Genomic DNA, 25,730 nt, shown 5'->3' with positions numbered 1-25,730 from the left:
AAATAAATAAATAAATAAATAAATAATAATATGTTAACTTGAAGATTGTCTTATCTAAAGAGCAGCTTGACTTTTTTAAATACTGCACTTTTTATAATAATCAAATCAAATACTGCATTCTTACAAATATATATATGCCATTCAACTTTCATTTTTTGATATCTGTAACATGAAAGAAAATTTGATTTTGGAAGAATAAAATTAGTTAAGGTGATAATAGAAAGTACAGGTATTTCAAGTGCACTAAAATAGATACAATATACATGTACATGACAGGACCATACATATTGTACACAGCATTTATTTTGACATGTATCAAATTTGTTATGCCAATAACAATGTAAATTAGCTAGGCAAACAACAATCTAGCAACTTTAAATTCTGATTTCATGTTCAATGAAATTGTTTATTATAGCAAAGTAACTTAATTGGTATGCGGGTTGATATACCTAGCTGTTATATATATTATAACAAAGAGTACCATTGTAAACTTATTGCTGTGGCTGTAAACAGTGCTACAGTTGTAAGAGGTTTTAATCCTGTTCTAGTATAACTTCAAAACAGCATGACAAACAATAATGAAGTGTGGACAGATAACCTTTTAAAGAATAGGAATAAAACAGAAATTGTGGCCTTGATCTTTTCTTCATTTTATCATAATTTAACAACATAATTGTATCAATGTGCCCAGTGAATATTAAACTATAGAATACATAGCTAGTGCATTACATGTAATAATGTAAAAAACAAACAAGTGATTCATGCTAACAAAAACAATTTAGTTCTACATCATTGCTCACAGCATGTTAAAAGATGAACTATTGTACATGCTGAAATAAAATAAATTTTAAAAAAATTTACACGGCAAAGGGTGAAGTTTTAAATATATGGATGGAAATTCAAGATACAAGAACATAAATGCATATCATCATTACAATAAAATAAGGACAGTCACAGGAAATAGGGCAGTATAACTGTCTGAATACTTCAAGGTCAAAAGCCCAAGGTCATAGAACTTATATCAAAATTTACCTAACAATTCAAATCAGATCACTTATTAAGATTCATTCAAAAGAAACACTTCCAAGTTTACAGAATTGTAATCCATTCAAAAGAAACACTTCAAAGTTTAAAGAATTGCAATTCATTCAAAAGAAACAGTTCAAAGTTTAAAGAATTGTAATCCATTCAAAGTGTTTTCACTACCAAATCATTTAGTTAAAAACCTTGATTACAGTATTGGTAGAGCTTTCTCCTTTTATTCACAACTCTTATAATTCATTTTAAAACCTTATATACCCATTTACTCATTGAAATTTATTAATATCAAACAATCCATTTCAAAATTTCAACGTCAACATGTGCTGCAAAATTCCAACAGAGGCTGCTTTTTGTCACAATATCCTTGAATCCTGACGTCACATCATTGTTTACTGACGTCACAATAAAATTCGCTTCAGGTTATATTTAATTTGTGACATGGGCACTGTATTTCAATGGGATAAGGTGATCAATGATATCATCCTTTGGTCACTTAAGTAAAACAATCGCCAATGATCCAACTGAACACACACATCCTCAAAGATCACTGCTGATAATTCAGTCTATCATTCCTACAACACATGGTGTCTATAGTAATATCCTATTGAAATTCCAACAGTGATTTTAAGGTCACTACTAAACAATAAAAGAGGGTGGGTTACTTGGTAAGAATAGAAGAATGTTACGTTAAGGCTGCAGAGGTTGTGACCTCAACTGGGGAGGAGGAACAAAGGGAGGTAAGCTGTGCTGTCAACAGAAAGGTGTATAAACAAGGCATTCCCCGTACCTCGGGTCAGTGTCAGGTTGGTCAACATATGTTATTGTTGTTGTCACTGGCCTGCACAGTTGTTACACAAGAGAAGAAAAAACTATATCAACAATATGTACAAATTCCAAGTCAACAATATTCAAAAACTGTGTTACTGTATTTACAACAAAACACGAGTACAATAATTAAAAATCACAGAGGGCAACAAAAAATACCAAAATCAAAACACATGCACGGCCACATGTACAACACACATCAGAAACCAAGATGTACTATACAGGTTAATAAGACATGTATCTCTTTTCTTTATGTTTTCAAATCACAACATCAACATCAAAGATGTTGGCAGATATATATTGGAAGAAAAGTTTCAGAATTACAGTGTTTTGTAGAAACAAATAATCAAATCTTAGCAACTTTAATTACCTTCATTTTCAATGAAGTCCATGTTAATGATTATTATACAGAATGTAGAATCTGTCCCAACAGCATACCATTATATGTTATACAGGGCTCCAGAACCTAGGTTTTATTTTCAACATTTTCAATAGATTACTCACTTCCCATGGCGATGAGTAAGAGGGATTATACACACACATGTTGTTCTACCTGACATTTATAGGCTGATACTGTATTCTCTTTGTGTATACTACTGTCTTGACAATACAATCAAGTTTCTTCAAAGTGAAAAACATGTAACTCACACCTTCTAATTAATGCATAGAAATGGTAATTAACTAGTTGCTAGTTTGCATATGTAAGTACATCATGTGGAAGTTACGTTAATTTGTTTTTTTAGTTTTCATATTTGGTAAGTTTTGATAAACTTGCCTTGTAACGTAAGCCTACCTTGCACAGCCCATGACTACCCTGGTATTTAACAGGTAACACTTCTGAACACACACTAAGAGATCAATCTGCACTTATGCCTTGTTGAGTCACATATATGTATCATAAAACTTCTGACGACAGACTTCCTGATCCAGAGCTGTGATATTAACATTCAGTTTTGTGTTTACACTTTTGTCTTCAGATTCCAGTTTCTGTTATTGCTAAAGTTGTGGTCGTCATTTGCACAAGATCTGTCAAAATTACAGAATTCTACTAGCTCAATCTAAAGTTGTAATTGTCATTTGCACAGGAGATGTCAGAATTATAGAATTCTACTAGCTCGATCTTCTAACCTTGACCTCTTGATCATCTGACCCTGACCTCTTGATCGTCTGACCTTTACCTCCAACGAACTTAATCTGTAATCCATCTCCCAAATGTTTGCTTGTATCATTTTATATCAGTATCTACATGGTAGATCCACTAGTTCAGCTTCATATATCTACATGTTCTGTCACCTGCGTACTTTGCTATATTTTATCTGTCCTGGGGCCTTTGCCAAACCCTTGTGTCTATGCTAACACTTTTCTCCTGACATCCAGGCTAATATCCACAGATAGACGTCTCAGTTGGGTCATTGACCAGATTGTGAGTTACATCCCCTTGTTATAAATGTATACAACGCTCCTTAAATCAGTTCACATCAACTCATTGATATCTCACAGTTCCTGATGATATAATCCCTTAGTACTATAAACATTGATATCTCACAGTTCCTGATGATATAATCCCTTAGTACAATAAACAGACGATCATAGGCGTAAGACTCCACTTCTAAACAACTGCAGTAGTCAATCATAGTCGTAAGACTCCACTTCTAAACAACTGCAGTAGTCAATCATAGTCGTAAGACTCCACTTCTAAACAACTGCAGTAGTCAATCATAGGCGTAAGACTCCACTTCTAAACAACTGCAGTAGTCAATCAAAGTCGTAAGACAAATACTCCGCTTCCAAAAAACTGCAGTAGACAATCAAAGTCGTTAAACAGAATCTCCACTTCCAAACAGATGCATTAGTCGATCATAGGCGTAAGACTCCACTTCCAAACAACTGCAGTAGTCGATCATAGGCGTAAGACAAATACTCCACTTCCAAACAACTGCAGTAGTCAATCAAAGTCATAAAACAGAATCTCTACTTCCAAACAACTGCAGAAGTCAATCATAGTCGTAAAACAGAATCTCCACTTCCAAACAAATGCAGTATTCAATCATAGTCGTAAAACAGAATCTCCACTTCTAAACAACTGCAGTAGTAGATCATAGTCGTAAAACAGAATCTCCACTTCTAAACAACTGCAGTAGTAGATCATAGTTGTAAGATAACTAACAACAACGACCTAGCTGATTAACAACCTCTAGACTGGGACTGGTATATAAAGTCACCAAAACTGATTGTAATTTTTTTATTTCAATAAAGTCACTCATGTGGAACAATGCTTTAATTGGGAAAGGCATTTCACTCTACGTTTTTACCTGTGACACCTGGTCGACCTAAACACAAGAACAATATCATTTATATAGTATGTATGCTTCCCTTCCTGGTACACAAGTTCCAGTCAACACACGCCACCTTCAAAATCTTTATCTACTGAAACTTGTTCTGTTGATTCTCCAATATATCATATTGCACATCGATCTTACAACTTTGGCCATTTCAGAGACAAAATTACTTATATTGACAATATCCAATGACTTCCTGTTTGAGGGTTTTTGTAGAAACACAATTCACCTTCAGTTACTCTTGATCAAATATTTCCCAAACACTTACGTAAACATCTGCCTCAATCTGTACTTCACACTGTCTTATGTACAAATTAAATTCATTAAAGCCCAGTACATGATAGTCAAACAACTGCATCATATCAAAGTGTTACCCTTGCCTTACATAACTAGGTAAAACTACAAATATATACCACACATGTTCTTTTTATCTTGATTCACAGTACAGACAACCTGCCAAAATTTGCCTATTACTGCTGATGTGGTTGGTGAAATATTATCCATCCTTATTTAAAACACAGTCAGCAACTTTACATCCTGGATTTAAATTGAATGAAAAAGAAATAAATTCTTCAACACATGTATAAACTTGGACATTTACTGATGCTTAGAAAACAGCACCAAAAATGTTTCTTTTTTGTTCAAGAGAAGAAAGTGAAAGACTTTTAACAACCATAAATGCATGAAAGAGTAATTCCTTCATTAAAAATGTGAGGATTCGTTACTATATTTAATCTATGACATTTGACATATCAGAAATATGTTGTGAATTCTGAATAATTTGACATGTTTGTATATCAATTATATAAGGAAGGTCATTGTGTTTGAGTGTTATATATGGAAATAATGCTAATAAAGTGTCAACAGTTTCCTGTGACTTCTACAAAATCAGTGTTAGCATTAGCACTTTAAATCAAGGTTTTAAAATTGAAAGCAAAGGTTAATTGACAAGACACAAATCAAGAAAAACACACAATTAAGAGGCAATATAGTTCACATAAATACATATGTCTACAAATGTACATATTAGAAAAGACTTTTCACACACTTATAATCTAAAGAGGACATCAATCAAATTTATCTCTGTGTGATATGATAAGGAAATATCTATCAATGCAGTGAATCAGTACTTTTTAAGTTATAAACCGTGAGAATCACACATGTATACAAACAGTTTATTTTTTCCTCAATCTTGCTTGACAAACTTGTTTGATGAGACAAATTAACAGTTTCAAAGTGGTTGTAGGTCATGACTCACACTACTTATGTATATACCTACACCGTCCTTCAAATACATTCTTGTATATATATTGAAACCTAATTAAAATTCATATAACAAATTTATGATCCTTACATAATCAAAGGGAAGCAACTCTAGCAATAAATTCAATAGAATGCAAATTTAAAGAAAAAAATATGTCAAAATGTAACTTAAAGTTAAGAAATATTTCATACCAGACAACCGGACCAATACACATACTAATAACGCAAATAAACGGATAGTATTAAAGAATGACTACAAATAAGTAAAGCTAATGAATATTAACAACTCTCAGTGAAATTTGAGCCGACAACAGATAGAAGCTATATTTTTCTCAAATCTATTATCTTAAAAAGACTAGAGATCTCCTAACATTAAATTAACTTAAGAAATATGTGTATTAAGTTTGAATGCTGCAGACAAAAAAAGAACATTTACTTGCATCAAAATTCTATAGTTACCCTCAAGAACAATGACTTTAGACCTTACAACAGGAATTTTAGTTTCTAAATAATTATAAGCAACTAAATAATTTCAACCTTATTCCGCTGAGTGTGCCAAGCATAGCAGCCAGACATAATCTAGGAACTTGTTACTGCCTCATCCAACAACAACAGATCCCAGAGGAATCTTGGCACCCACCAAAGTATGATTTATGTCTGACAATAGAAAGAGAGATCTTTTCTCTGCTTTTTAAACTATCAAAATCCAAGATGGCTGTCTGTCTGCCATCTTGTTGACTGATTGCTACCAAAGTGCAATATGCATAAAAAGGGCTCTAGAGGATACTAAATGTGAAATTTGAGAAAGATCTCTTCTGTACTTTAATTTCTGAGAAATCACATTAACAAACTTCAACTATCAAAATCCAAGATGGCTACCTGTCGGCCATCTTGTTGACTGATCCTTATCAAAGTGCAATATGCATATAAAGGGTGCGAGGGGAACATACATATGAAATTTAAGACAGATCCCTTCCATACTTTCTGTGAAATAACGGTAACTATCAAAATCCAAGATGGCTGCCTGTCCGCCATCTTGTTGACCAATTGGTCCCAAAATGTATTATGTATAATTAGGGCCCAAGGGGTACCTACAAAATAAATCTGAGACAGATCCCATTAGTACTTTTTGAGATATAGTGGTAACAAGCTTCAATTTTCAAAATCCAAGATTGTTGTCTGTCAGCCATCTTATTGATCAATTGCTCTCAAAATGTAATATGTACAAATAGGGTCCAAGGGGAGCCTACGAGGCAATTTGAGAATTCTCCCTTCAGTACTTTTTGAGAAATAATAATTGTTAACAGAACGGAAGGACAGACCATGGACGAAAGGCGATTTGAGTAGCCAACCATTTGAGGATGGTGGGCTAAAAACATCAGCTGATACATGAACAACAAGGTCATGCTACTCTAACCTGTATATAGTTACTAGCACAGCACAAATGTATGAACCAAGGCCAGCACTACCAATGCATGCTGTCCATGGTGGACACATATCACTAACACAAATCCTGTAGAGGATCACTCACCTCTTTTAATACATGGAGGTCAAAGTGCATATCAACAATAATCAACAACATTGTTTAAATGTCAAACCCATGTTAAGGTAGCCGCAATGTCCTTCCTCTTCCCATGGAGATTTCATTTGTAAAAACTTTCCAAAATGTGGTGCTAAATATTCCACAAAATACCTATACAGTGGAACTTCCCTTAACCGATCATGGTCGGTGCATAGAATTTCGGCCGGTTTAGAGAGGATTCGGTTTGGAGAAGTGAACCGAAAAAATCGATCATTACGATCCGGATTTTATTGATCAGAAGTCATTTTCTACACTTTACTACACTACACTACACTACACTACACTGTACTGCCTAGTGTTTGTTATAACCGACATATGGCAGATCGCTTCCGGTCACGTCAAGAATCAAATTAAATATGGTTTTATTACACGATGATCAGTTGATGCCGGGCTTCTTCATACAGATAATTTATGTTATCAATAAACATGATTAAATAATTACACCACAATCTCTGGTATAATTACCGTGTACCTATACCTACAGCCTTCACACCTGTATAAATGCCCCAGGACGTGGCATGCGACAACCATGGATACAGGTACGTTTTAAGTTGTATTTCACGGTTGGTTGATCAGACCTCAATGCAAACTATCGGTGTCGCTCAGGTAAGGCCAGTTTTCTTAAGTGTATTTTAATTACATTTGACTATTCCGATCTCAAAAGTGGTCCAGTATTCGGAATGGGGAGGGATCGGTTTTGGGAAGTTTTATTTACTATTAATAAAGAGGAATTCATTCCGTACATGACATCCATGTTGGCTTCTAGAGGTGATCGGTTTTGAGAAGGTTCGGTTTCGGGAAGTTGCACTGTATATGCATTTTTTTTTATTATTGAAAATCAGAAGATTTAGATATTTTTTTCTGCAGTCATAGCTACCATTTTCTGTTGAAGTACTGATTCATAACCATTTCTATCATATTCCAGAACATCTTTATTTCCACTAAAAATTAGAGTTTTTATTTATTTGACTCCTTAAGGGGCATGTGACTTTGTATCAAATTCAATCAACTTTGGCCTCTTGAGTCTGACTTAAGTAAATCTTTTTCAATGTTGATTTTAGTTAACATACAACACTGTGTTCCAATACAGGTACATGAAAGCATAATTCTAGTGCTGGTTGGTTAGTGTATAATATATATATATATATATGTTAAGCTAGTCTGTTGCATATACATCAGTGTATACGGTAAACCTTCTGTTAATTCAAAAAAAAAAAAAAAAAAAAAAAAAAAAAAAAAAAAACTAATCAAAATTATTCAAAATCAATCTTCAGGGAATAAACGTACGTCAATGACTAACATAACTCGTGTAAGGAAAAAATGTTACATGAAATGGTTATAGAACAAGCAAATCAAATGATGATTTATCTCAAAGATGTTATTTTATCAATTACACTAAAATCAAATATCAGCATTTAAATCGCGATTACAATGTTTAAATATTAGCTTTTAATTGGGGATTACAGTGTTTAAGTAATGAAAGCCCTGTAGCAAAAGCCCAAAATCAGTACACATTCAAATTTATAAAATCATAGATATGTAAGACCACACACTGGTTGATTTCCCCCTGAGTTCTCTATAGCTGACCACTTAAGTCGTCCCTATCATTTAATTTGGAAGTTTGCACATGACACCAGTGTTGTATGGGTCACACACACATTTTATATACTACTTGTGGGGTAAGTCAGAACAGAAGTGAAATGCATATCTCAACTTTCCCTTCTTCATTTGATGCATTTGAGCTATCTGAAATAGACTTATTATAAAGTCAGTATTCAAACTACCACTAGCTAGCAAATTATTGTTTTTAGTGAAAAATTTGCTAGTTTGAACTATCCATCAATTTGAATTAAGCAGAGGTTTACTGTATATACAAAACAGTAGGGGTTACATAACAATCAAAAATAGCATACAAGTCAGTCATTAGCTACATAACACTGTGTAGAGATAGTGGAAATAAAAACAAAATTAACCTGGTCGAATCACTCCGGCTGTCAAAAAACAATCAAATGCTCAACTAGGTCAACAACAAGCAGGTTAGTACAAATCTAGGCCAAGATAGTTAAGGGAGATAACTACATCATTTACCTATCATTAAAACAAATATGAAGTGATCCTAAATACAATCTGTGAGTCAGCCCTAATTAATGGTCTAGTATACGTAGTTATAAGGAATATGCAACAAATGATTCAAGTGATAATATGGACATGCAATGCTTTAGAGTTTTACAATATTTTGTCAGTAAATTTGTAAGTTACAATACAGATACAATAGCAATCAATGATTCTCAGGAATAATGACATTGACAAATTTACCAGGTACGTGTTTCCACCGACATGTTTAATATGTACCAGGTATGTGTTTCCACCGACATGTTTAACATGTACCAGATATGTGTTTCCACTGACATGTTTAACATGTACCAGGTATGTGTTTCCACTGACATGTTTAACATGTACCAGGTATGTGTTTCCGCCGATAATAATAAAGACAGCAAAGTTTAAATAAACCCTTTACCAAAATGGTCAATAAAAAGTTCAGTATAAGAGCAAAAATGCTCAGTCAATAAAGTTAATTGAAGTTAAGGTGTTTTAGGATCAAAGTGATTTCCCCTCCAAAATCTCTGTAACAATGAGTGATGGGATCAGAAAAGCTCTATGATTTAAAGCATATTCCAATCTAGTTTCCTGAGAATCATTCAGTTACATATTAATTCTAACCTAGTGTTCAAGGTACCTAGACTACATTGGTCCAATCAATATCTCGTTGATGCCTTTAAATCCAGCTCAGACCTGACCACAAACTGGACCAGGCCACTCTGACCCAGCGGATGAATTATGAAGTCTGACTGACCACATCAGCATCATAATACCAATGTTATTATGGTTAACTAGAGCAATTACAGCATAGGCAAATGTTGTTATTTCTCAGTTGTCTCCCCTTAGAGATGCATTTTCTACTGCTCATACCACTGTATTTTTATCTATATCTCCAGAAACCAAAACCCTAATCAGATGTTGAAACATATCAGCAGCTGTTATACTTTGACTTTGATGCATGTCGTATTCCATATACTGTAAAACATGAAATTTTTGATGTGTTGAAATTTTTGTTGGTTTTTACATTGCCATTGAACCACAAAAAATATAGTTTAATACATTACTGTATGCACTGCCACAAAAACTAACCATTAATATTCATATCCATGAAAGGATTTTAAATCGTCAAACACTTAGAAAGTACCCACACTTGTTATAAAGTAGAATTTCTGATAAGGGGAGACAATCCTGATTCCCATATATAATGCCTAAACTTTCTACCATGCAACAACAGATATATGAATGCACGACTTCATAAACAGTAACCTACACAGGGGTTTGGGTCTATGTCCTACACAGGGGTTTGGGTCCTGTAAGTAAAAGTAAGAATAAAACCTGACACACATACCTTCTCTTTTGGTGTTGACCACGGTGTTGAATGATCTCATTCTGTAAATCTGCTGTGTCTTTGAACTAAAAGACATAAAAAATGTTCCATTAAAAACAGTGATTGACACAGGATTTATCCTTCTTTTTTTATCTTAGCTCATTTACTTCATATTAAAGTTAGGTAATAATATCAATACTAGGAAAAGAGGTTCATAATTGGCAAAGAAAGACCCCAGGGTATGTTTTTTCATCATCTATGAGTTCAAATAATAGTAATAATAGACAATATTGATCTCGCCAAACAAGAAATCTATTAGAATAGTACATACATTTCTGTTTCTGGCTATTTCTTTTAATTGTGTTTAGCATTAGGCTAGAAAATATACCTAGAAAATGAACAAATAAGCAAATCGCCTTCCTTTATTCCATCCCAGTGAAAAAATATTCTGCAAACACGTAAAGAAAGAAGTAATCAAAAAAACAAAAAGAGAGCAAAACACTTTATTGTCTAAATATTCCCATGGTTCTCTATCATATCTAACAAAGCTAATAGTCTGATGAATATAATGGATACTCGTACAAAATAGTTTTCTAACATGATCAAAAGAGTACTTTTATGAGATAATAACATCCACACTTGGTATAGATCGGTACGCAGACCCATATCTCAACAAATAGTTCTGAAACCATCAGAACAGATATTCTCACCCCCAATTCCTACTTAACACATTTGATGAATTTTAATAACAAATTATATAGTTGGGCAATTTATGCCCTAGGCCTGTTTGGTATGCATTTGGTATCTCAAATCAACCAATCACTACCAGCTGACAAGAGTAGACAACTCTGTATAACCAAGAGTAGACAACTCTGTATAACCAAGAGTAGACAACTCTGTGTAACCAAGAGTAGACAACTCTGTGTAACCAAGAGTAGACAACTCTGTGTATCCAGGGGTAGACAACTCTGTATAACTAAGATTAGACAACTCTGTATAACTAAGATTAGACAACTCTGTGTAACCAAGCGTAGACAACTCTGTGTTACCAAGAGTAAACAACTCTGTATAACCAAGAGTAGTCAACTCTGTACGATTAAGAGTAGACAACTCTGTACAACCAAGAGTAGACAACTCTGTACAACCAAGAGTAGACAACTCTGTATAACCAAGAGAAGACAACTCAGTATAACCAAGAGTAGATAACTCCGTATAACAGACACTTACTGTTGCCTGTTTGGTTTTCAATTCCTCCATCAGTTTGATGATTTCAGAGTCTGCCACGTCAAATGCTGACTGGCCCTGAAAAAGGATATAATTAACTTTATATTCCAATCTAACAATCAAAACAAATTTTTATAATACAACTTTTAAAGCTGTAAATAGCTGTAAACAATATTAACATATTTGTATCGAGGTTATAAAGGTACGATTTAAGTGGGTAATATGGCAGTCATGATCGATCATAATTGTAAACCCTTTTGCTACACCTTCCCTGTAAGAAGTATAAACTGACAAAATTGGCACTGAACAAAAGGTGGCGGTATAATAGGGGACTACTGTATAACAATAATCAACTTAATCATACAATATCTAAATCTTTAACCAATCAAAAGCATTTGTTATGTTTCCATGGTAACCATACAATGATACAGTACATTGGACGATGGATGAGGAACAACAAACCAAATGTGATTTGTATAACCCACCATCTTAAAGTGTACACGGAATGGTTTGGCATATATGGCTTGATAAATGCGTTATTGGATTAAATTTAGAATGGAGAAAGTGCGAGCTTCATAGCGGTTACGGTATTGGAGATAATGCGACTATTCTCTAGAACACACCTGAAGGCTAAGCCATTGACCCCGATTCGGGACCCCTGACCTGTGACGTCACGAGGACAACGGGCCCTACTCTACTCGCATAAGATAGAGTGGCGATTTTCGGTGTCTGCCATCTAATAAAATGTATCTGTTGGTAAATATCGATTCTAAATACACAAATACCAGTGTACATGTCCGATACCTAATTAATATTATCCTCAATCACATATATGAGTTTAGAATACGCCTGAAAATAGGGATTTATACCATGCATATATTGATGTACCTCTCGTAGATAAATGAACATCTCTGCGCGATTACTGCATAATTATACACAATAAAATGTACAAAATAATCCACGTACGTTGTAGAAACCACATATACATCTTTATTATACCAAGGATTATCCAAAACCCGTCTCGTGTCGTTGAATGTCTACTTGTCAAACTCGCTTTATAAATTTCTGACTTTTTTTTTATAAACCTAAACCTGTCAATACGAATTATGATGGTATGATTCTAAACAGATTTTTTTTTGCATATATGTAAATGCATCTTTTAAACTGCGTTATAACTGAAATCGATCCATTTGTTTTTTAGAAATACATTCAGCTTTCATATAATACAGCATATCCGACGACTTGTTGATATTTTGCTCAAGTTCAATCATTTGTGTCTTTAATTGAAAAATAAATCATGCACGGGTCAGACGAAAAAAATGAGATTGAAGATGTCTATGTCTAATCCGAATATCTAGTATCAAAATCAAAATATTTCCGAATTGCCAATGACGTGCTGCGTAAATCTCTATATCTGTATACTGCAGTAACTAAAACGCGTGGTCAACCGAGACTAATGAGGGGGCTAACCAGATTACGTAAGAAAGGTGTTTAGTGACCTGTCACGCATTGTTGATTAGCTCTCGTCAGGTGTCAAAAGTAAGATCACAGGTAAGTTAGCGATGGACCATCATGTAATTGTTGTATAATGTCATATTTGTTAACACTTATAAATCCTTGGTTTACAGTAAAAATATACCGTCCGTACATAACATGTAACAAGTGTAACAATCACTAGATGTATATATTTCAGAAAGACTCATGCATATACATTTGTCTTGTATATATGTTTCTGGTTACATGTATATGTATTTTAATAACAAAAAATACAAAATTATTTATAAACGGCATGTCGAGAAAGAACAATGCAAATATAATGCATAATGTCAGAATTTTGATATTTCTGATAGTTGCTAGATTTCGGATATGCAATTCTTAGTGAATTTTGGTCAATATCGATCATTATTGAATACCAATAATGATAATCTATATGACTAAAAAATGTACCGTTGAAGATTGTTAAAATAACACATGTTGGTATACAGGTACTTTTTCAGCTATATATGAATTATATATCATAAATTCAATCTCTCAAGTGGTTTCCTTTTTTTTTTTTTTTTTTTTTTTAACACCCCCCCCCCTCCCCAATTTATGTCTATGATATTTACGTGTATTGAACTATGAAATACATTTCACACATTTTCTATTCGTCATGCTGATTCTTGAAATCCATAGGCCTAGTGAATTTTTATTTATACAGAAACATATTCAAATGGATAATTATATGGCCATCATTTTTCGAATTCGTCTGTTAGATCACATAATGAAAATTGAAAATTCTCGATGTCTGTTAAAACAGACATAAGATTTTTAGTTAAAAGTTTGTACACAAGGTCCACCTGGCTTATACCAGAACATATATAACTTATACATGTTTCCTCTAATCTACTTATGTATTTAGCCTGATTTCAGTTGCAATATTTCCTATTTTATATATAATTAAAACGTCATCCTAACTGTATAATAGGGCTGTGGATTGTCTAACATGTGGCGATCCGATCCGATCCACGATTCAGGGTTGACGATTCACAGATCGGACCACGAATCACCAGTTAGATACAAGCAAAAGATTCAATTGAAGTAAAACTGTTTTTATTGATAAATCAATAATGGTCTTATATATTGATAAATGTTTGATTGATAATAAAACCAATTTTAGCAGTTTTACATTCCTTATCATTAAGCAATAGAGTAACAGGTGAAGTACAGTAGGATTCAGTCACTGTAACTGTAAAAAAATCAAATCATTTGAATTTTGAAATAACGTCATCTCAAAAATACTGCTGCACATCAATTACGGCATGAATCAAAGTCAACCCATCTGTGAATAGGTACACTGTATATAAATTATCATGGTAAGGCATAAATCACCATATCAAAACATTTCATTGTTACTTTTATTTTGGTCAAATACAGAAAAACATTGAAATTAAGAAAAACAAATATTTAAAATCTATAAGAGAAGTTACAATTTACTTTGGTTCTAGGCCTATAGTTTTTATTTTTAATCAGGTGATTTATGATTTTGACTCATAATTAAGCCTACCTTTCGTTTTTGACATGGGGTTCACATCTACAGTGCTCAGTTGCCTAATATAATATATTCGTATTTTTACATATTTCCGACCCTTAATGAAAACAAAATCGATAATAATCTTTTACATCTCTAGAAGTCAATAATTATGATTTATCATTATTATTTTATGAAGAATTTACAACATTGCATCGAAGCGTGGGTACGAAAATAACATGTTGCTAGCTTTACTTCACGCAGCTCTTGTGTACTTCCGGTCTACTTCAAAGTGAAAACATCGATGATATTCAGACTTTAGTGTACATTCCTTCACATTTTTGAGCTATGACAGCATTAAAGAAGGTATTATGTTTTGCTTTTGAAAGATCGCGATCCACAAATATCAGGAGTAACGAATATTCGTATCCGATCTTTCTCAATAATTTGTGAATACTTGAGTACTCGGATACTCGTTACAGCCCTACTGTAACCCCATTTCAGGAATACATATATGTCCACCTTTGTGCTATAACCCCACTACCAAACACCTCACTGCCGTTGTCCCTGTGACGTCACATCGGGTAATTCCCCAAATCAGCATGAGCGGCCGATTCCCTGATTAGCAGTCGATATACAGGTAAAAATCGAGCACTTCGAAGGGCGGTATCTCGGTACTGAAATGGCCGATTTTGATGCGGTTTTCAAAATTCTTGTCAGGAGATCAAAGAGAATAACATATCTAAATATTATTTTCCGTTCCGTGTACACTTTAAACCCGACGTAAAACCAATGCACAGGAAATTCACAAATGAGAGGAATTGCAATGTAAACTGTATGGTTATTGGTAACAAAAGAATTAAAATGAAGAAAGCTCACAGCATTATTTTTGATTTCCATGTCACACATGTGTTCAGCCAGGACTTTACAGGCTTCTTCCTGTCCCCAGTGTGCAGCTGCATGTAATGGCGTCCACCCGTCGCAGTCCTTGGCATTGATATCGGAGCCAGCCTGTATGAGGACACTGAAAACAAGGAGACTTCATTATACATCTCCCCTCTAAAGGTTTCATAATTAAACATAAGTATGCAAGACCATATTTGGTTAGATTGCATCCTGTAACAGGAAGATTCATATAGGTGGTAAACTACTTAAATATCATTCCAATAATTTGTAAGCAGCTAACAACCCTAAAACAAAACAATTTGGTAGGACATGAAATAAGTAGCATCCTTTGTAACTTACCTAATGACCTTCATGTAACCTTTAGCACTGGCTACATGAAGGGCTGTGGCTCCTGTTTTGGGGTGTCGTTTCTCTTTGACAGATTTATTACTCAGCCATTTGTTAGCATCTGCTAACATTTGATTTTCTTCTTCAGATCGTGCAGCATCTGCATCAACCCCTGATAACAAAGATATACAGTTTAAAAAGGAATTCCTTTCCTGACAATGAAGAAATATATCGTCAAAAAAGAAGCCAAAGGGCCTTAATGGTTATCTGAAAACCATGACACCAGTTGAATAAGAAATTGAGTTGAATTAAATATAGATGTTGTTCAAAATAGCGACTTCTTGAATTTTGGATAGACAGAACAAAGGTTGGGTTTTTTTTGGGAGGGTCCAATATTAAATATTGTAACTACACTTCTTGGACTGCCATTCCTTTAAATTATCAACAATTCTAATTAGCACAAGTAACTGTCAAACATTCTAATGTTTTCCAAGATGGCATACTGAAAATTAAATAAAATAACAACACTTGGTCAGGACTATGTCTTAAAGTATCATATAACCCCTCCCCTACATATACATCCAATTGCCAGAAGCTAGCTGTACATATTTCTGTGTAAATGTGTGTATATATATAAACCTCCTGTTCATGTGTACCTGTTTACCTTCTAAAAGTTACCATGCTTGTCTCTTGGTTTGAATACATCTAAGAGCTCAGTGTGCTAATTAGCTACAATCTAGCCTGTACAGCTACATATTACTAACAGGGAACTATACTACAGACAGCTGTAACTGTAAACAGTTCCTCCCCTATTCTTGTTTTATAGGTATTTCATTAGACAATTATATTTCAAAGCCTGATAACAATACAGAGAATATTCCAATAAGTCCATCATAGAGAGGATTTCAGCTCTACATCCAACCCTACACCCTGCTCTTCCCTCTAAGCTCTCCCCAGTGTAAACACATGTACAATGAGCTATATTTAACCTGTTAGAAAGGCAATCTCTTACCAATGTAAACCTATTAACCATTTAGACCATACAAAGATTCTGATTTTGTTTTTCATCCAAAGGTTTCTTTAACCAAGTTCAATTGATAAGTTTATATATACTTGGGCATGTAATTGGTTTTATGACTGCTAAAATCCTAAACTCAAACCAACAGGTTTTTTTTTACTTTGTATCAATACAGTACATTTATTCCTAACAAAACAGAATGAGGTCATTTAGCCCTTAAGCATACAAAATTGTGTCAGCTTAAAAGAAAAGATTGCTTCAATAGGACTATGTCTCCATCTAGCTTTCTACAATAGATAGATGTCTCACAGATAACAGTGTAAAATGGAAATAAAGAAAATTGTTAAATCATATATATATATATACTATAATACAAAACTGGTCTGTATATAGTCTAAATCTGTTTAGGGGCTGTGGTGGCTAAGTGAGTAAGATATCCCCAAATATTACCACAAGCTCTCTACATCTGGATTGTGAATTAAAATCCCATATGGGACATGCGCAGTTACCATGCCAGGTTCAAACTGCAGGTCGGTGGTTTTTCTCAAGGTACTAACATGTTACGGCTTTCCTCCACCCTTTAAACCTAGCACATCTTTAAATGACGTCTGGCTGTTAATAAGATGTTAATCAAACCAACCAAACTAAATCTGTTTACATGTATATTCTTCATTAAAAACCATCAGCACCTGCTACCTAGTGATCATGGTGCATATTTTACATGGCCCAAGATAATCAAGTTAAGATTTTTTAATGTTAAAAGGTAACCAAAGAAATATCTGAAGGTCAAGCTCATTCAATTTAATAAGCAAATGGTAGCCCTTCATTCTATCATGCCACAGCTGGCCAAATATTAGGTCTAGATGTCCAAGCCTAGCCTCTTAGTCATTGACAACAAGTCCATCTACCACAACAAAGATTTTAGCCTTTTTTGACTCCTGTGACCTTAAAAGTTAGGGTAATGTTACATAAGAGGCCCATGGGCGCCGGGCCTTAACAGTCACATTAGTTCTGATACTGAATGCCACAAAGTTTATTTTTTATTTGGCCGTTCAACCTATACAGATAATTTGATTCCATTACATATGTGAGAAGAAATTTTTAGAAATTTTATACTTTTGTCCCCTTTTGGCCAATTGGCCCATCCATTTTCACCCCTTTTGCCCTGTACCTCAAACCAGCTTCTAGGGTTCAACAAAGTCACAATAAAGCTATAGTGTTTAATACCACCACACGCTAATCAGGGATTCTCCGACAATATTTTTGCTTGGGTCCAGAATCCAACAAATTTGAAATTTTTACGCAGTAAATTGCAAAATTGGAAAAAATGATGCAGTAAATAAAAATCTTTTTTGTTTTGTTTCTGTTAAAGTTATATATGCTGTAATTTTCAAACTGAATCAAGAAGAGCTTTTTTAAAATATGTTATTCTTCACCAAAAGTTACCAACATTTTCAAAATTAAAATACAAATAATGCATCTAAATATTAGGTTTTAATTTTATAACTTCAAATAAAACCTGAAAATGATTTTTGACAGTACTAGCAGTACATACAAGCAGATCATTAAGTTATGGTCTACAATTTCATTTCACATTTTTATAGTAGTGATATTGGGTGATTAGCGTAAAGGGATTTCTGCAGGTAATTTCCATCTAAACATACATAAAGCAAAAAAACAATAATTTTACAGTGCATAAATTCTGTGTTATAACTCATGTGTATATATAATTCATAAAAATATATGGTTTTCAATACATATAGATTGTAACTGAAGAAAAATAACATACCATTACCTTAACTTCGCTTTAATTTAGAATTTGCTAATTTTATTCGTAACTTATTTCTGGGATAATATTTTTCCTACTCTATTTCTGTAAAAGATATAACAAATTTATTTTTTACTTTTGAATCAGTTAATACCATCGATTACTTAATTTTTCAATACTATTTCTGAGAAAATCACAAAAGAAAATATTAAATTTCTGTTTTGAAAATTGAACTTGTTTGTTCTAATGTATCGCTCACCTGTTGTTTGTTTTTTTTTTAAATAATTCTGTAATTTAGTAATTAGTGATTCAAAAATCACAAAGACAAATTGACCCCATAATTTGTTTAATTTTGAATCCCAACCATATTATGATGCTATAGATACCATAGGAATATGCTATCAAAAATATAGTTTCAGAGAGGAAGTTATTTATATGAAAATAGTAGTCTAATTATAATTAACCTTTTTGGCCCCACGCCTAAAGCCCCAGGTGGTCAGCCTTATCACTTTTACATTTTTGAATACCCTATAAGGATTCTACCATTGCATTATAAGTGCTTTCTCATGCTAATATAAGTTGCAGAGAAGTTGTTAATATGATAATAGACAAATTGATCACTTTTGACCCCCACCCCTCTGCCAAGGGGAGTCAGCCTCTTCAATTGTACAATTTTGAATCCCCATAAGGATGCTACCATATAGTATTATGGATGCTATGCCATGCTAAGTTTCAGAAAGAAGTCGTTTATATAGAAATAGCCAAATTGACCCATTCTGGGCCTGCCCCTTAGGCCCCTGGGGGGTCAGCCCCATCATTTGTACAATTTTGAATCCCCACCCTATAAGGATGCTACCATTGTATTATGTGTTTTCTCCCATGCTTAGTTTCAGAAAAGATGTCGTTTATATGGAAATAGTCAAATTGACACCTTTGACCTCGCCCCTCAGGCCCTGGGGTGTCAGCCCCATCATTTGTACAATTTTGAATCACCACCATAAAAGGATGATACCATTGCATTATGGGTGCTAACCCATGCTTTGTTTCAAAGAAGAAGTCGTTTATATGGAAATACCCAAACTGACACCTTTTGGGCCCGCCCCTCAGGCCCCTGGGGGTCAGCCCCACCATTTGTATAATTTTGAGTGTCCAACCCACAAGGATGCTACCAGTCAAATTGGGTCAAATTCTGACCAGTGGTTATGAAGAAGAAGTCTATTGTTGAGGGACGACGGGGTATCCCATAAGCTCACCTCGGTCCTTCAGGCCAGGTGAGCTAACAATCAGTTGCTTCTTTTTTGAGATTATATTTTCTCCATTTAATTTCTGTAAAATTTATGAAGGGATAATGTCTTTTAGGATACTATCAAAGTGACAATATAAGTAACTATCAACAGCAAGAGATGCCAGAGGGATCTTGGCACCCACCAAAGAATGATGTACGTCTGACAATGGAAAGAGGAATCTTTTCTCTGCATTTATATACTATATATGAAATTTATCTTGTTCACCGATCTCTGCTTTTACTATATTCTACAAATGAAATTTGAGAAAGATCATTTCAGTACTTTCTGAGAAATAGCAGAAACAAACTTCAAATATCAAAATCCCAGATGGTGGCCTGTCGGCCATCTTGTTCACCGATCGGTCTCAAAATGCAATATGCACAACTAGGGGAACCTGCACATAACATTTGAGACAGACTCTTCAGTACTTTCTGAAAAATAGCAGAAACAAACTGCAATTATCGATATCCAAGATGGTGGCCTGTCGGCCATCATATTGACCGATCGATATCAGTCCCAAAATGTAATATGCACAACTAGGGCCCTAGCCAGGGGAACCTACATATGCAATTTGAGACAGATTGCTTCAGAACTTTCTGAGAAATAGTGGTAACAGACTTTAGCTATCAAAATCCAAGATGGCAGCATGTCGGCCATCTTTTTCATCAATTGGTATGAAAATGCACAACTAGACCACTACGGAAACCTGCACATAAAATTTGAGACAGATCCCTTTTGTACTTTATGAGAAATAGCGGTAACAAACTTCAATTGTCAAAATTCATGATGGAGGCCTGTCGGCCATCTTTTTCACCGATTGGTACCAAAATCCAAGATGGCTGCCAAAATGCAATATGCATAACTAGGGCCCTAGGGGAACCTACATATGAAATTTGAAAAAGATCACTTCAGCCCCTTCTGAGAAATAGCGGCAAAAAGAAATGTTAACAGACAGAAGGACGGATAGTCAGACCACAGACGACAAGTGATTTTAATAGCCTATCTGCTGATGTTGGGGAAAAAAGTTAGATTTTACTGCGATATTGTTAGTAATGATTTCTTAATAACAGCAATTGTTGAAAGTCGATACTTGTAACTATGCCATCATTTTAAACTGGTAGCCATAGAAGTTATGATTATTGCCAAAAGGAAGTCGGAAAGTTCATGACCCATTCTCAAAAGAGTTTGGACAGACGTTATGTAGTTACGGTAGCTTACATGACATTCTGGGCTTGTCTGACTAAATGGGGCCCCCGATTTTCAATATTTATTTGATATTTATCAGAAGTTTTCAAATCATTATCGCTCATCTTGACCACGATTTAGTCCTGTCTGTGAATGATTTAGAACAGGATTTTTTTTATTTCAAATTTCTTCTAAATCATGGAAATAATGAGGCAAATACGGATATTGGGACTTTAACCTTAAACATTTTTTTAAAGTTTTTATATTTGTGCATAGAAAAAAGTTAATGCATTTCATATCAGTTTTTTTTATTTCATATGCAAAAGGTTATATTGAGGTTATATCTGAGCAAATTTATGATAGGGAAAAAACATACACAAGGCTTATTTGACTATTGGCACAATACAACACAGTCACAGTATACAATAGTGGCATAACAAACAAGAACTGTCGCTAGAGTGAACGACTATATATAGCCCCCGTTGCACAAATTTACTAATAACTCCATTAATAGGGGACAATGCAGAACCTTATATATATATAGTTTACTCAACTCCTCTTTATGTCAGGGTTCCATGTACCAAATTTTGCAGGTAGGGCGTTAGAATTGTACCTGCTGCCCCTATTGCATGATCTTAAAAGGCGACTAAATTTAGGATCTTATCTTTTCTCTTCTTCCTTACTGACTTTATCTTTCCCAATGCCTCCCTTGGAACCGCCTCACTTTTGGCTTTGAGTTGATCAGCGTTCGCCCCTGTGAGGAAGGCTCTGGGTTCTGTCCCCTGCCCGAGACATACCAAAGTCAATAAAAGTGGTAGTTTCTGCTCCTGCTTAGTGCTTGGCATACAGGGAGTGGGACGACTGGTTTACCCGTTGTCAGTATAATGTGACCGGGTGGGGTGTATTGCTTGGTGTCTTCAGCGGCATGCTCCAGTGATATAGTACTCTAAAAAGGGCGGGGTGTGTTGCTTGGTGTCTTGGGCGGCATGCTCCAGTGATATAGTACTCTAAAAAGGGCAATAGTACCACTATACAAGAAAACACAACATGAATATACCGCAGTCTCCCAAAACACACACTTCGCACAATATACACGTAAAACACCTCATACATGGGAGGCTGTCCTTACATGACCATAGCTGTTAATAGGATGTTAATTAATCAAGCAAACCAAATTTTGAGTAGTTTGCTAGACAAAGTTTTGTCTAAGACATACAGACAGACAGATGGATGAACAGACAGACGGGCAACCCGATTCCAGTATACCCCCCCCCCCCCTCAAGTTTGTTGCCAGGAGTATAAAAATTTTGAATCAATACAGTGGAACTTCTCCAAACCGAACATGGTCCGTGCATAGAATTTTGTCCGGTTTAGAGAGGGTTTGGTTTGGAGAAGTGAACTGAATATTGATCATTTCGATCCTGATTTAATCGATCGGGAGTCGTTTTCTATACTATACTGTAATGCCTGTATGCCAAGTGTTCGTTATAACCGACCGATATTATTGTTAATGTGAATGTTATCACAAAAGAGAGAATCATATGATTAAAATAAATAGATTACAACAATCTTGACTTTGTTAGTGCTTATAAACGTAGTTAGTTGCGTGATTGTTCTTGGGGATGTTCTCGTTTACACTAGCCTACATACGGCCGATTGCTTCCGGTTACGTCAAGAATCAAATTAATTATGGTCTAATATTACACAAGGATCAGTCGATGCCAGTCATTATACGACAGGGTCATTTTCTAAAATAATACATGGCTTCAGCTTCTTCATAAAGATAATTTATGTTATCCTACAACTAAATTAAAATAAATCAAAATTGAATACGAAATTTTCTCTTTTCTAGCTCTGCTTGTTTTTCTACAGTAAACAAACTGTGTGCACGTTGTAGACCTTCATTAAATATCTAAACAATAGACATGATTAAATAATTACACCACCATCTCTGGTATTATTACCGTACGCGTGTACATATACATAGCCTTCACACCTGTATACATACCAAAGGACATGGCATGCGACAATGGATACAGGTACGTGTGTATTTCACGGTCAGTTGATCAGACCTCAATGCAAGCTTTCAGTGTCCCTCAGGTAAGGCCGGTTTTCATAAGTGCATTTTAGTTACATTTGACTATTCCAATCTCAAAATCGGTCTGGTATTCGGAATTGGTTTTGAAAAGATTTAATTACTATTAATAAAGAGGAATTAATTCCGTACATGAGATCTGTGTAGTTAGGGTCATAATGGTCATAGTCTTCCCCTCTTTACCACTTGTCCCCACACCCTAGTGTATTTATACCCCTCTGTATCTCCACCTCTTTTCCCCAGGGCAAAGCTGTATCTGTTTGTATCAAAATATGTGAACACCATTATCACATTCACCTTCCCCTGCTGTATCAGTATAACGTTAATAAAGGTTTCCTCTCCCTCCCCCAGCCTGTCCATAATCTACATGTAAACATCAACATCTGATGTATGTTTCCCCTCCGTTCAGATCATCTGTGGCCCAGCAACAGGAATCAATTATACCACTGTGCTTGTTAGTGGTCACACGACGTAATGTTTGGAGTAATCCCTTCAGTGCTTTCTGAGAAATAGCAGTGACAATTGATGATAGTGGGCTTTAAAGTAGGATTGAAAAAAATCTCTCTACTTAAAGCTTGCTGTGAGATAATAAATCACCTTGTCTGTCCATCTCCTCTTGTAGAAGAGCTTCCATCTCTCCATCTTCACAAATGTCGAAAGGCAGGTCCCCATCATTGTTGACTGCTGCTACGTTAGCACCAATACGTATAAGGTACCTGTAGAAAGAGGTCAAAGGTTATGGTTTGAAGGTCGAGGACATCATATTTAGTTTCTCAATTCAATCCCACTAATACAATAGTCACACATAATCTTGTACAAGTTTACCTTATTCACAGCCTTTTAGTCCTTTTTAAATTATTGTTTATATATTTGATATAGATATATTAATGTTGTTAATTTCTTGCATTATTTTCACTTTATTTTGGCTGTATATATAATCATTTGTTTTGGCTTCAATTTATTTTTTAAAAGTTACATTTGTATTCATTGATTCTCTGTTATATTATAAATTACATACCTTGCTATTTCTGTAAAACCACATGAAGCTGTGGCATGAAGTGGTGTCCAACCTTCATTGTCACACACGTCTACATCGGCATTGTGATCTACCAGGAACTCAACCATGTCCAGATTGTCATCGATGCATGCCTGTAAAAGTAAAATTTTATTCTCATAAAATGCCAATATGACTTAACTCTTTCTGTACTGTAATTCCTGTCCGGCAGTCATTATTTATTAGGCTCCTCGGACATTTGAGCAATATGGTGGAATGTAAACTTATTATGTGTTCTTGTCTGTTCTGAGGAGGTTGGAATTATGTTGAAATAATGCAGAAAAACGGGAACCAATGTTCATGGTATTCATAAATTTGTTCAATAACATACAAATCTTTATTTTTTTGAAGTTTGTATTTTACTGACAGTAGAATGACTGCAATCGTCGCCATGTTGTTAACTTCAGATTTTGACATGAATTGCTCAAGATGATTAAATGACATGGGCTGGTGACAAGAATGAATTAGCATGATATTCAATGAATGGTATCGTCAGTCAATGCAGCTTAACATCTTCTCTTTCCAAGTTTATAAAGCAAGTTATTGTTAATTGCCTCCCCGGACATTTGAACAATATGGCGGAGTGTAAACTTATTATGTGTTCTTGACTGTTCTGAGGAGGTTGGAATTATGTTGAAATAATGCAGAAAAACGGGAACCAATGTTCATGGTATTCATAAATTTGTTCAATAACATACAAATCTTTATTTTTCGAACTTTGTATTTTACTAACAGTAGAATGACTGCAATTGTCGCCATGTTGTTAACGACAAACAAACCTTTTAGATAATAAGGTTTCTTTTTCAGAAACACTTTCCTGTCACTGCTGTGCAAATCTCACACAACAATTTATGTAAGATTAGTTTATAAACAGGAGGCCCAGAGGGCCTGTATCCCTTACTTGTATTTTTTAGTAATTATCACAAAGAATCTTACAATTAAAAAAAAAAATAGCAAAATTAACCCTACGATTTGTTTAATTTTGAATCCCAACAATATATATAGATACCATACGAATATGCTATCCAACACATAGTTTCAGAGAGGAAGTAATTGATATAAAAAATAGTAGCCTAATTGACCCTTTTGGCCCTGCATGCGCCTAAGACCAATCATTTGTACAATTCTGAATCCCAACCCTATAGGGATGCTACCATTGCAATTATGAGTGCTATCCCATGCTTAGTTGCAGAGAAGAAGTCGTTTATATGGTAACAGCCAAAGTGATCCAATTTGACCCCGTCCCTCAGGCCCCTGGGGGGTCAGCCCCATCATTCTTACAATTTTGAATCCCAACCCTATAAGGATGATATAGCTACCATTGCATTATGAGTGCTAACACATGCTTAGTTTCACAGATGAAGTCATTTATATGGAAAA

The 25,730-nt window shown here is 34.7% G+C and overlaps 1 protein-coding gene across 12 annotated transcripts in view; it reads right to left on the bottom strand.

The window, feature by feature from the left end:
• Positions 1-25,730, bottom strand: part of LOC138323296 (protein phosphatase 1 regulatory subunit 12A-like) — a 51,213-nt gene that overhangs the window by 22,122 nt on the left and 3,361 nt on the right. For 9 of the 12 annotated variants that reach the window (XM_069267797.1, XM_069267852.1, XM_069267870.1 and 6 more), the window contains exons 2-9: positions 24,315-24,445; positions 23,894-24,012; positions 15,957-16,116; positions 15,591-15,735; positions 11,705-11,779; positions 10,499-10,563; positions 9,024-9,041; positions 1,829-1,879 (exon numbers count right to left, since the gene is read on the bottom strand). In XM_069267797.1, coding sequence (XP_069123898.1) covers positions 1,829-1,879; positions 9,024-9,041; positions 10,499-10,563; positions 11,705-11,779; positions 15,591-15,735; positions 15,957-16,116; positions 23,894-24,012; positions 24,315-24,445 — 764 coding nt within the window. The remainder of the gene's footprint in view (positions 1-1,828; positions 1,880-9,023; positions 9,042-10,498; positions 10,564-11,704; positions 11,780-15,590; positions 15,736-15,956; positions 16,117-23,893; positions 24,013-24,314; positions 24,446-25,730) is intronic. The other 3 variants (XM_069267816.1, XM_069267826.1, XM_069267834.1) reach the window with 2 other exon arrangements.

Source organism: Argopecten irradians, chromosome 1 (genome assembly GCF_041381155.1).
Source record: "Argopecten irradians isolate NY chromosome 1, Ai_NY, whole genome shotgun sequence".
NCBI lineage: Eukaryota > Metazoa > Mollusca > Bivalvia > Pectinida > Pectinidae > Argopecten > Argopecten irradians.
This window is presented reverse-complemented; position numbering and strand designations above follow the sequence as displayed.